The sequence below is a fragment of the Egretta garzetta genome, unplaced genomic scaffold, assembly GCF_000687185.1.
Source record: "Egretta garzetta isolate BGI_Z169 unplaced genomic scaffold, ASM68718v1 scaffold259, whole genome shotgun sequence".
NCBI classification, from domain to species: domain Eukaryota; kingdom Metazoa; phylum Chordata; class Aves; order Pelecaniformes; family Ardeidae; genus Egretta; species Egretta garzetta.
In genome coordinates, this window is record NW_009260770.1 from 3,028,119 (window position 1) to 3,041,757 (window position 13,639).

The following is a 13,639-nucleotide window of genomic DNA, read 5'->3' on the forward strand; positions in this document are numbered from 1 at the left end:
AAGCCAGTACCTTGAATTTGGTTTTTTTGATAAGTGTCTTCAAGAGACTGATCTTGCAGCAGTTACATGGATATTCTTCTTCAGGTCAGCAGGACTATTTATGTAGGGACTACAACAGCAGAGCATTAACTCTTACTCTGATTTGGAAAGCCTCTATCAATATGAAGTAGCGTAGGTGCTGTCGAATAGAAGGCAAACACCCAGGGCTTGTCTAGCAGGACTGACGTAGGATGCAGGCTGGCACAGGATACTGACAAGACAGAGATTTGCTGTTTTATCATAAGTAGAGAAAAATTTTTCTTAAAACCTTTCCTCTTGAATCTGTGTGCCTGAGTGAAAATCCCACCATTCATTTAAGAGCAAGAGAAAAAGGAGACCAAACATAAATTTTTACTTTTTCCAGTTTCAGAGGAAAAAGGGAATATAAGAACCCAAAGGTGTCTTAAAAGCTTAGAAACTGGAAGTATAAAGAGGATGATCCTAAGCATTATTTATTTTAATCTCCTGATCGTCTAAGGCTTGACATGAGTTTTACAGTTCAGGTTTAGCAGTGCTGTAAGCCACAATGAAAATACTCATGACTGAGCTGTGAATTAGTGGAGTTTGTAGTAGCAAGTAAAAATGGTGAAGGTTTTCTTATTTTAAGGGTGTTTCTTCATTTAATGGATAATGTAACAGTTTAACATCTTAAAAGGCAGACAAAATACATCACCTCTGAATTGAGATGTCTGATATTTGGGGTTTACATATATTGGGCTTCATAATAAAAGGTGAATGATGCCAGAACTGTCAGCCTATTAAAAAATCTTGTCTTAAGTTTCCATAAATCTTAATACTCGCTTTTCTAAAGTCACAAGGTTTTAAAAGATTGTGCTCCAGTGCCCTCTGGCATTGGGTTCTTTTAGGTTTTTTTTTCCTATTATTTTTTTCTGCAGCTGCAGCAGCAGCAGCTGGAAACTTGCTTTTTTTTTTTTTTATGCTTTTTTTCCTTGAGTGAAAACTGAGATTTCCAAATAATAATACGATTTTAGCCTTGGGGCTGTAACTAAAACTTCACATCTCACAAACTGTGTAGTAAAATCATGAGAACTGCTCACAGAGGAGCAGCCACATGTGAAATGCTGTTAGTGGGAGCTGTGTGATCTCAGCATCTCTGGGAATTCATTTACAGTACCCGGGTTGTTTTCATCCAACTTTCACCATTTTAAAGTTTGGTGCTGGGTCTAACTTAGTTACTGTGCTTTTTCAGTGGAGGGAAATGGGCCTGCCTGTCTCAGGATAGCTGTGTTGTCTGAGATGGATATTCCCATAAGACACTAAAATCAGTCTCTGAGAACTGGAAACAAGGCAAATTAGAGATGCTTTCTAAGAAACTGAGCTAGAGCAAGTAGGTATTAAAAGAGAATAATTTAAGAAAAGTTGATGTCTCTCAAACCCATGGCTACATGAGCGGCAATACAAAGTCTTGGCACTCCCATGGAAACTTCAAATGCCAGGGGAATGATGCTTCCCTCCAAAGAGAAATGGATGCTTAAAAGAAGAGAAGAGTGTAAAGAAAATTATACCCATGCACTAATGCTTATTTTTGACACACAGGATGCAGCGATACAAGTATTTGTCTTTTAGAAAGAGATCCTGAGATTTGCAAAATTTACCATCTTTTACACACTTTCTCCTTACGGCCTTTTTTTGTCTATACGTATTTTGTTTTTCCTTTAGTGGTGCCATAGATCAGGAATTAATCTTTCTCTTACTAGCTTTCTCCTGGTAGACTCCGTGCTCAATTATTTAGATCCAGAAATAATTGTCTTCTAGTTCTCATTGAAATGTTTTTTGACTTGTGAATTTGTGCTGCATTTGATTCATTATGGAACTAAATATATAGCCTGCCTTTGCAATCCCCAGTGATTTCAAAGTTACACTGTATTTAGGATCTCACCGCTAACCTACCTGTAGTTGGGTGGATGGCAAAGGCAATATGCTGTGTGCTGTTTGGTATAAAGCAGTTGTTCTCTGCATACTGCTGGGAATTCATTTACAGTACCTGGGTACTGCAAAAAGTCGCTCATCTTAGAAATTTTATTCAAAAGAATCTCTTGAACAAAACCTGTTTTGAACAAAATGTGTGTGTTAGATTATGCAGAAGAAAATACTTATTCAGTCTAAAATGATGTACATAAACTAAATATAATATTTCAGCTCATAGTTGTGACTACTAGTACTGAATATATGAATAGGGTCCATTCATTCTGTCCAGTGAGTGGTAGGGAATAGTACGGAAGTCAACAGAATTTCAGCAATTTAACGTAGAGTCCTCTGATAGAATTTTTAGAATTGTTTGAATTAAGAGGCATTTGAGAGTTGCTCAGGTAGTGGAAGAACTGGAAGAATTAGAGAAGTCAAAGGACTCTCACAAAGTTGTAATCATATGACTAGTACTGTGTTTTCTGACTTTTTTTTCTTGTCTGAGAAAGAGAAAACAAGATTTCCCACCCTTCCCTATAGGTTCTTAGGTTAAAAACATGTTACTAAAATCATTGTCTACATCTAAGGTCTCTTGGTATTGTTTTGGTCACCCTGGTGCCAAACTAAATGCAGCTGATTAACAGTTCTTTATGGTCCACATTTACATTAAAGTTTCACATGGCATTGACAAGTATTTTAAGCACAGAATCAGTTTATTTCATCTTACAGTTTGGCTAGGAATACCATTTACAATCAAATATAAATACACAATTGTATGTGAAATGTGCTACCATTGCCTCTGAGAAGTAAAACTAAATTAATAACCGTTGTGTATCTAAGTCAAGATTTAAAAAAATAGGACCTTACTGTTAGGATTGGAATGGAGAGAGTTCTAAAACCAGCTAGGATGTTTGGATGTCCTGTTCCCATGGGTAGCTTTGCAGACCTCTGCCCAGCATCCTGATTTATTCTTATTCTATTGCATCAGCTGATTTTGCATAAGCAATGAGAACACTTACCACCAGCTATTCCCATTAAAAGCCTAATTTGGGGCACTGCCTGTGAAACACCTCAAGTTCAGACAAAAACTAGTTTTTACACCATGAGGTATCTCTTTGTTGGCAGTAGATAGAGTTTAAGTAAAACAGCAAGTACCAGGGCAGATGAATATTTCTGTTGCAAACCAAAAGTCAACTTACTAAGACTTCATGTGAAGCAGAAATACAAGTATCTGCTAAGTAGAAAGGACAAAATAAGCAAGAGAAAAATCTTAGCCCTTACAAACAGAAGGTTCAGGTTGAAATAAAATATGACATTTAGTTGACTTGACTGGTTGTTTTGTAGTTAATAACAGGGTAGGTTCAGAATAATGCTACTAAAGCTGGTGCATAATCTATATTTTGGCTGCAGCTGAGCAAAGTTCCTGAACCTCCACTTAAGTCCTACTGAAGACAGTAAGACCTTGCCCCAAGTTCCACAAGCACTTTGCTGAATAGAGGTGGGTTTATGAAGGAAGATCTTACAGCTGTACGAATGAGGATTTGGCTCAGTACTCTGAACAACTGATACAGGTGGAGGTTGTGATGAGAGGGAGTTTTGCTAATTCTTTGAATTTGGCAATATCAAGTTTGTAGAGCTTTTGTAATCCAAACAGCAATGCAGAACCCGACTTAAGCACTTTTCATTCTTTCTTAGAATCACATGTGTGTATATTTAGTACTACAGCATGTTTTCACGTAGGAAAACAGGTTTTTTAAAGCAGTACTTTGAAGCATAGGTAAGTCTACCTTTCAATCCTCACCATTCCTACTAGTTTTGAGATAAATATCCAGGCATTAGTGGATGGCAGAGTGGAATAGCCACTGCTATTATTATTCCATAATACTCACTTTATGGTCTCGCACACCTTCCTCTGAAATTTTAAATACTTATTCCATCAAAGCCAAAAATCTAAAAACCACATGAAGTCTTGAGAGGAGAGGAGAAACCAGAAAACTAAGGAAGTAGGGAGGGTAGAGAGGGCAAATAGTAATGAAAATAAAAAGTAGGGTCAAGGCCTTAAGGTTCAAAATGAGAAATTGGGCAAAGGCAGAGAGCAGAGTGACTTCAGTAGTGGCAGCTTCTCCCTGGTGGTAAGCTGGGGCCAGTGAGTCCTGTTAAGTGACACTGTGCTGGAGATGCTCACAGCTTTCACATGCACCCCTTTAGCACCACATGGTTGAGCTTTCTCCTCTCACTGATATGTACAGCAAGGTTCTACTGTGTTGTGACACCACAGCTGGGAAGTTCAAGATTGCAGGAGAAAGAGGGACAGTGCAGGAAGAGGTCTGGAAGAGCCTGAAGAGGAGCTGTAACCTGGTGTGGTTTACGTACATGTACCCAGGTACTCCCGCTTGCCACTGTGCTATAATAACATCCATGTACAGTCTCTTTGAGAGGTCCCATACCCCTGCTGGGCCATGGAATTAAGATGGAATTAAGACCACTGAGTTAGCAATCCTCCGCATTTTAGTTGTAATAGTTCCTGTCACAGATGAAGAATTAGAGCATGTGGATCATAGACAATCACAGAGCCACAGAACAGTCCAGGTTGGAAGGCACCTCTGGAGACCATCTGATCCAACTTCTTGTGAGAGCAGGGCCTCAGATTAGGTTGTCCAGGGCCAAGTCTTGGATGTCTCCAGCAAAGGCAGCCAATGCCCATGATTAATAGTTCTCGTGGTGAATGTGGGGTTTTTTTTCATGTCCAGAAGGCATTTCCTTGAAGCAAATTATGCCCTTAGCCTCTTGGCCTTTAACCATACCTGTCTGTGAGAAGAGCACTTCTATTTTCTCTAAAACTACAATTTAGATATTAGGACGCTGAAAAAAACCCCAATTCCTGCATCCTTCAGCTTCTCCAACCCTCTAATCATCTTGGCAATTTTCTGGTGGATCCTCTCCAGATTTTCTATGTCTGTCTTGAACTGGGGGGTGCCAGAACTGAATTGCAGGTATGGCCTGACACTTGCCAGGTACAGTGGAATAATCACATCCCTTGATCTGCTGGCAGTACTCTTGCTGATGCAGCCCAGGACATGTTTGCCTTCATTGCTGTTGGAGTTCATTGCTGGCTCAAGTTCAGCTTGCTGTGCACCAGGACCCCCTGGGCCTATTCCACAGAACTGCTCCCCGCACAGTCTGTCCACAGCCTTTAGTGTTATGTGGTTTTATTCCAGATTCAGGAATTTATATTGATCTTTTTAAACCTTGTGCATTTTTTTGGTGGCCCATCTCTCGCCTATCTCAGTGTGGTGGTTCTTTCTTCTGGCCCAACTACCTCACCTCCTAGTTCAGTGTCATCCACAACCTTTGTGTAGGTACATTCTATCCAGATAGTTTGAAGATACTGAATAGTACCAGACCTACTTGTCAGACCCTGAGGAATTCCACTCATGACTTTGAGCCATTTCCCCACTTTGAGCAAGACAGTCTAGCCAGTTCACCCATCTTGTGGTCCATCTGTCAAGCCCATGTCTTACCAGCTTGTCAGCAAAGATGTTGTGGGACACTATGTCAAACACCTTGCTAAAATCAAAGTAGCTGACATTTACAGCTCTCCCTTCATCCACTGAGCCAGTTTCAGCACAAATAGCAATCAGATTACCCTTGGTAAATCCATATTGGCTTTTTCCAATCATCTTGTCTCACATATGAGCATGAGCATACACAGCTATTTTTCTGGTCTGACTCAGAAGCTAGACTAGATGAGCCTAGAGGGATGACCAGCACTGACTACTTTGTTACATACTGAGGCATGGATTGGTGAGTTAGGTTAGCCTTTAGTGGTAGATACGTATGCTCACAAAGTTTTGATCTTTTCAGTTCTTCAGTTGTTTAGTGAAGCAAAATTAGCTTTTCACATATATAGGCAAATGAGAAGAGTGAATTTTCTTTCAATACACTGCCTTGAAAATTAAGCATCTGCATACTAGCTTATGGTATGACTATATAGTAAGGTAGGATGTGGAGGTCTGTGTAATTCTGGTGTCTTGTAACTATCAGGAAACATCTTGGCATTGACAAACTAGCAGTTACAGAAAAGCTCTGTCATCATTTCTGAAAATGTCATCTCAGTAAGTGTCATCTGTCAGATCAAGTGCATTAGACACTAAAGATGTACTTTGGAGAGGGAGCGTCAGGTAGGGGAAAATTTCAATTCCTCTGTTAAGGTTGTTATTTAGAGAGCTATAACTAGTCTTGTCATTTGTACTGTTTAGCAGATGCCTGATGAAGAGAAATCTGTTAGCAGGGAAGACGACAAAGAAATAGCCTGCAGCCCAATTCCAATGACAGCGGAGAGAAGACGCAGTCTGTGGTATGCAAGCCACTATACAACTGATGAGAGAAAAGTAAGGCTGGAGGGGGAAGGCTCTCTGCATTAAATATATTTCAATCAGTCAGTTAATTTTATCACAGTTATTTTGAAATTAAGGGAAGCATCATTATGTAGGTTGCAAGTAAGAAGATCTTCATGTATGATTTATATAAATCAGACATAATATCAAGGCTGTATGGCAGAGTAGGAATACATTTTGTACAAATTAATAAAACAAAGCCAAGAGCCAGTGTAAGGAAGTAAAATAAGAGCATGCTCTATGGTTTTGGCTTCCACATTTAAGACGTTTAGGGCCAGGCTTTTGGCGTGAGGCCATCATCCTTGTGCAAAACAGCTAGAAAGTCTGTAAGGGAGCTATATCCAGGTATAAAGATCTGATCTGCCTTATAACTAATATTTAGTGCTCTTGTTGGTAAGGGGGGGACAGCCAGCTTATCTTCCTCCAAGCATGCTGGTGCCTTGTTGGACATTTATAGCAGGGCAGGTAAGGCAGTTGGTGTAAAAGCTCCTGGAAAAGTCCATCTTTCTACCATCCATCCTCACCAGCTGCAGTGCGAAATTTCATTTGATGAGTTGCAGGCAAATTTGGGATATACAAACACCCTGTTAAGCCACATATACTCAAGCCCCAAGAACTCTACCATAATAATAGTAATGGTAAACAAGCTGGCAAATGAAAGAAGTATCACAATTGATATGAGTATAAACATTTTATTGGAAGTGGTTTTATAATTACAGTAATTCTAATGATCATTTAGAAACTTAGTTTTTAAGCATTGGATCATTAGAAAGACAGTAGAAAGCAGTTAATCAGTATAAATGCCATACTGATTAATTCTTTGACTTCCTATCTAAAATTTCAATGCAACATTCTCAGTTTTGGTTTAGAATTCACAGGAATATACAGTAATGTTATGTCAATGCTATGGCACAGTAAATATCATTTTACAGAGCATAGTGTACAATTCTGCTGGCTTTTTAAGAATTCTTTCTGAATTTCTTAGTGCAAACCTGCAAAAGTCAGCAAATATGCATGCATGTATTCAAAAAATTAGAGTTGTTAATGCTTGAGCCATGCTTCTTTAATAATTTGTCCTTGCATTGCTTTTTGCAGCTTCTGTCAATGACCCAAGATGAATACAAGCCATCGGATGTTAGTATACTACTAGTCTTTGTAATTTTGTAATTCTTCTTAATGTGTGTAAATATGGATTACACTGATATATACAGACAAAAGCTTAGTTGACATTTTTAAATCTTTGTTTTGGTTAGCCTGCCATTTACCCTATAACCTTGATTATCCTAAATATGATTGTCTTTTGCTTCCTTAATAATTGCGCTGAGAAACCACTGATTAGCCCGAAAATTGGTCATTTGAAATTTAACTGCTTGTAGTAGTACCAACTGGCAAACGATCATTGCTATTTCATTGGGTTTAAATAAGATATCAAAATATGCTTTCTAATGCGAGCCATCCTTAAACTTGATTTAGCTGCTTTGCTGTGTTTTTTTCTTTCATTCTTGTTGAATCGCTGAGGCCCTTAAAGCATGACTGACAACACATATGAGTTCAATTTACAGATTACAGAAAATCCAAGTCTTTGTTTGAGCAGACAGCAAATCGTCCCTTTTTATTGACTGCTACAGACCCTAGCAGGCTCTGAAAGCAGAAACATCCCCTCTGTTCAGCATACACAGAAGAATGGAGACACAGATGAACTTTGGGAGCAGCTATAACCAAATCTAAATGTGCTCCAGAGCCTGTGCTTGGTGTAACTGCTGAATATAACTGAACATAACCCAGATACTATTCTAAAACAGTCCACACGCCTCTGCATGGTTTCAACAGGCAAAATACACTCCTATCTCACAGCCTAAGCAGAAGTCAGTCTTCAGCATGTACTACTATCAGTAACCCATAGCATGTGAATTTCTGCCAACAGGAGAGATATTTATGATTGTGGTTGCTGGAGCCCTAATCCAAACAAGCACAAGGGCTGAAATTTAATTTACAAAAATAAAATAAAAAAAAATAATGGAAGAGTAGTGAATTAGTACTACCAAGTGGCATAAATGTGGCATCAATAACAATAATTACCACAAGTGGTTTTATTAACAGCAGCAAATGTAATTTCACCAGTAATATTTTAAAATTGGAAGTGATTTGTAACCATTATTTTCATAACTACTGGAAATAATTAGATGTGAACTGAAGTGTGAAAAATCTCAACGTGTTAGAATCATAGAATAATCATAGAATCACAGAATCATCTAGGTTGGAAAAGACCTTTAAGATCACCAAGTCCAACCATTAACCTAACCCTGCCATCCTGCCACTAAACCATGTCCCTAAGCACTTTGTCTGCCCGTCTTTTAAATACCTCCAGGGATGGGGACTCAACCACTTCCCTGGGCAGCCTGTTCCAATGCTTGACAACCCTTTCTATGAAAAAAATTTTTTTAGTTTTGTATTTGGTTTTAGCTTGTATTAGTAGTAGTTTGCCTAAGAAGAAGGATGAATTTTTGGTTACAGCTTTAACTTAAATGCAGAAGATATAATAATACATTCCTAGCTTGGCTGTAAAAAGCCAATTTAACCTGGGAAAGGCAGGATATCTGAAGATGAGCTCATCTGAGTTACTGGTGGTGTGCTGAGCCATGTGGTCAACCTTAGCTTTTCCCAGCTGTGGGTGTGTTAACTTAGTCCACCTGTGCACTGTTTTTTCTTTCCATTTGATTTCATAGGTAGGACAGGCCAAGAGCATGCAAATAGTCATTTACCAGGGCTCAGCTGACTGCAGTAACTTAATTGCTTTTGCTTGTGTATGCACACTTTTATTCCTTTCCAGACTGCTTGTGTGTAAATTGAAGTGTTACTTAATGCAATATGACATTCTGGGAATTTGAAAAAAACTTGAAACCTTTTAAAGGAAATATTTATAGAAGTTCAAAGATGCAGCAGCATTTTACTGTTTGCTATTGAACTTCACTGAAACAAATTTGTAATTCTATTGATATTGCATAAAAAGCTAACGGCAATTAATTTTGGAAGCTGTTATGTGCTACTTTTGCATGCAACATGACTATAACATCAATTTCTTTGGAAGGAAGTAACTGTAGTTACTTGTTAAGCTCCTTTAACTGTGGTGGTTCAACACTAGTGAAGCAGAGAAGTAGGCGGCTCATTCTCGTCAGAGCCACCCTAAAGGCAATGCCTCTCTTCGTTGTCCTGGCAGGTGCTGCTGGTAACAGTGAACGGGAACCCTACCGACTATCACACCATCCACCCCACACTGCCATTAGAGAATGGTCCAGCCAAAGCAGACATGTACTCAACACCACAGTACAAATGGGAGCCTTCGGATGACATGTCAGGTAGTGAATTGCCTGGGAATTACCCTTAGTTCCATATTTTTTCCTATTCTCCATTCACTGCTTCCACCATTTATTTTCATTTTGGTAAGCTCTTTGGCCTCTTGAAGTTAAGTAATTGCTGTCACCTTACAATGATGGCTGACCACACGGGAATTTTGTAAACTGGGCTGTAGGTATATACTATCCAAAATACTTTGCCTACCAACACAGTGACTGCAGGTTTTGTGTTGCTTTACTGTGCTCATATGTAATTTTTCTTTGGCTCCCATCTGCTGATTGCTGTAGAAGTAGCCATCAGGGTGATTATAAGTGAAACCATTCCAGGAGAGAGTGCGTATCCTACTTGTAGACCAGCAGGAATTGCAAATAAGAATTTCTTTTTCTACTTAGAAAAGGAAGAGGAGAAGGAGGAGGAAGAGGAAGAGGAAGTTACTCAGGAGGAAAAAGAAAATGTTAAATTACATGCCCTGGTCTCTGTGTTTCAATTTATCATGAAACAAAGTTACATTTGTGCTCTGATAGCTATGATGGTAAGTACTGGCAACCAAAAAAAAAAAAAAAATGCTGTTAATTTTACAGATAAATGTGGTTTCTCAATGTTTTCCTGAAAGTAATCTCATCATTGGTTTTCAGTAAGTGTTTGCATGGGGGTTAGTAAATATCGATATGCTCTCTGCATCATTTTGGGTCCATTTTAGGTTATTAATGCATAGCTCGCAGGCCTCTTACAGACCTATAAATAGGGCAACATGTGAGGTTCTGGGTAAAGCATCACATTTCCAGGACCGGGAGCCCTGGGTTTTGTTGTCTGTTGAATGTTAGAAAACCACTGGGGCGCAGTTTTCTATCGATTCCAAAGCTTCTGCATAAGCAGGCTTGTCATGCTTTTGCTCCACTCAGAAACTTGCCTACAAAATTAAAGCATTTCATAGTGATACAGTAAATTTAAAAAATATAGTTCCTATTTCAGGTTGAAGCATGCATCCAGTTACTCTCTGAGAAGAAAAGATCTCTAAAGCCTTATTTCCTATATTGACACAGAAAGGTCTCAAGGAAAATACAACTTCATGCCAAGCAAGATTTTGCTATTGTTTTACTTACTGCCCTTATTTCTCTTTCTCATGTTGATGCTTGCTTTTAAGCCCACTTGATTCAAATACCTTGAGCTGCACCGTAGCAAGTTTTCAGCACAATAATTAGATCTCTCTATATATTCCCAATGCAAGCTTTAGTTTTACTGTTTTGGAAAGGCTTCCACTCTGGTGAAATTAACCATAAAGCTACTTGGCCCAATTTTGCATTAAAAATGGTAAAACAAATTAGCTTGGCTGCTTCTTGTTTGCATAAAGTTTCAAACTTTATTTGCTGTCCTTTAACAGGCAAACTTTCTCAACTAAATAAAGCAGACTCCTTGTGCAGAATCTGGACCTGGCTTGATGCATTCTGAGACATTAACAAGTAGTTGTTTTCATATTGGCACAATGCCTCTTTTTCTTAGTTTTTAAACTCACATGCTTCACATGATCTACATTCCTTTTTTAATTCATTTCCAAGGTCATAGCTCTCAATATCAAAGGAGAAGATATATTGGAATAGCTTTCTCATAGTTTAATATTGAGACACCACTAGCTTTTTTCTTGGTGAAACATCCCTACTTTATATGACCCAAATTCATTTATGAATTTATGGTGTGATCTGATGCAAATTCCACTTATACCATATCCAAAGACAGCTCAGTTATTTTCTTATATGGGGACAGAGAAGTAGCACATTAGTGTTTTTCACATACCCTTAAAAGTCACCATTTCCAAGGGGCCTGAGCAAAACTGATTGAAATGTTCTTAATGTTTTATACTTTTCTCTTTAAATTGAAAAGGAATCTGAAATGTTTTATTGACAGTTATTCCACAGCTATACCAGCATATATATAGCTGAATTTAGTCTTACACTGATAACACAGTGTTAATAAAAAACACTTAAAACCCCAATCCTTTTCCCCAAGTGTTTAATAGAGTGGTTTCCAGTAACTGATTTCTGCAAGCTATAGGAAACATTCTGTAGTTGTATTTCAGGGAATCTAACATGGTTAGTGTAGACAAAATGTTCTTTGGCTTAGGTGTGTGCAGTGTGTGCATACCATAGCTTTCCATTTTAAATTGGTTCCACAAAAGCTAGAAAGTTTTGTAAGTCTATCAAAGGCCTTGAATGTAGTAGCTATCAATATGGTTTGCTATTCCTACTCTGAATTCTTTGTTGCTAGTTTTGTGAGAAGATCTTGTGTGCCCAAAAGTTAGTCTGCATTTCCATCTCTTTTAGTTTGGTGTAATGAGAAACAATGAGTCCGCTTACAAACCTTACCAAGGTACAATTAATGCACAAAGCTGGGTTTGCCCTCAGCTGTGGACTTCTTAAGAATCCACTTTCTGCACGTTCTCCCAGGGCTTGATTTTAGCTGGCCCAGCAGCTGATTAATATGGGTGAGAGTCTCATGACAATGAAAATGTGCGTTAAGTAGAGAAGCGTAAGCGAAGTGTAATTGCATCAGTGTTGTTCCTGAACGTATCTGAACATTTTTTTCCTCTCTTTCCTCCTTCCACAAGGCATGGAGTATCACGTATCACAGCTGGCTGACTTTTGTGTTACTGATCTGGTCTTGCACATTGTGGATGATTCGGGACCGAAGGAAATACGCCATGATCAGTTCACCATTTATGGTGTTCTATGGAAATTTACTGCTAACGTTGCAGTATATATGGAGTATTGAGCTCAAGAACGATGAGCTTCCTCAAGTATCTGGTTTTTTAGAAAGAAAGGAACCTGGGGAACTGGCATCAAAGGTAGGTGTTACAAACAGCTGAGACTTATTTGTGAAACCACAGAATATATTGTGATAAAAAATGTGGATCTCTTGGCATTTCTTTAAGGGTGAATCCTCAGTATTCAGTATAACCATGTTCAGCAGCAGTTCTACAGTAAAGCAAAAGTCATTAAAAAATAATGTTCAGAAAATTGCTTCTTGCTTGTTAAGCTAATATCAAAACAAATGTTTCAGGCATCTTTATAGATTTTCACGATCATTCTGTAGAAAATTCTTAGTGGATGGAAATTGCTCACTTGTTTGGTTTTAGAAACTGGATGCAAAAGTAGATGTGATTTGATTTGTTAGATTAATAACCATGGGATGTCAGGTCTGTCTCTGAATATGGCGACAGCTGGAACTACTGTGGTGTCATTGCAATTACCAATACTACTCACTCCCTTATGATTTGGCACAAGCAGCAATACATAGCATAGTGAATGAGCTTTAATTCTGTATCTTTACACCTGAAGCAGCGTGAGTTAGAATCTGCTTCAGGTCAGAAACAAGAGAGTTTCTTGACCTCAGTGCATGATAGATTTTTTTCTTTGATGTCTTGAAAGCACTACAAAATATATTTTGTTTGGCAGGTTTGCTTCTAGGGGAGGGAATGAGCATAAATAGGAAGTTGTTTCCTAGAGCACCCAAGAGGGGCGTCTCAGAGAGTGCATCTAGTTGGCACAGCTCCCCTTGTACTAAGTGAATCACTTCCCCTGTGACTCCTAATTTCCATTTAAGGTGATTCCGTAAGTGATTTTCCTTGTTGGCAGTGCCCTTTGGACAACCATTTCTGGGTCTTTAATGCATTTGAAAATTAGTGAGTGCTGTATTATTTCTCTCGTAAAGGTAGGACTAGTTTAGTAAGAGAGCTAAAGCTCAAGGGGTTCTGCAAGAGAACTTCTACTGTTTCTCTCAATGACTTTGTAAATCTCTAAGGAGTTTTAACTGCCTTAATACATCAGCCCCTTTGATGTTGTTTCTTTTTAGCTATATCATCAAATATCTAAAACTAGCTGCTCTCAAGAAAGGAAACTGTTGTGTATATATGATGGTTTGGCCACACC

General features: G+C 38.6%; 1 protein-coding gene across 1 annotated transcript in view; it reads left to right on the forward strand.

The window, feature by feature from the left end:
- The window catches only part of PIEZO2 (piezo type mechanosensitive ion channel component 2), a 122,817-nt gene that overhangs the window by 21,036 nt on the left and 88,142 nt on the right, over window positions 1-13,639 (forward strand). The window contains exons 3-7 of the mRNA XM_035901617.1: window positions 6,225-6,356; window positions 7,458-7,496; window positions 9,580-9,721; window positions 10,118-10,248; window positions 12,319-12,555. Coding sequence (XP_035757510.1) covers window positions 6,225-6,356; window positions 7,458-7,496; window positions 9,580-9,721; window positions 10,118-10,248; window positions 12,319-12,555 — 681 coding nt within the window. The remainder of the gene's footprint in view (window positions 1-6,224; window positions 6,357-7,457; window positions 7,497-9,579; window positions 9,722-10,117; window positions 10,249-12,318; window positions 12,556-13,639) is intronic.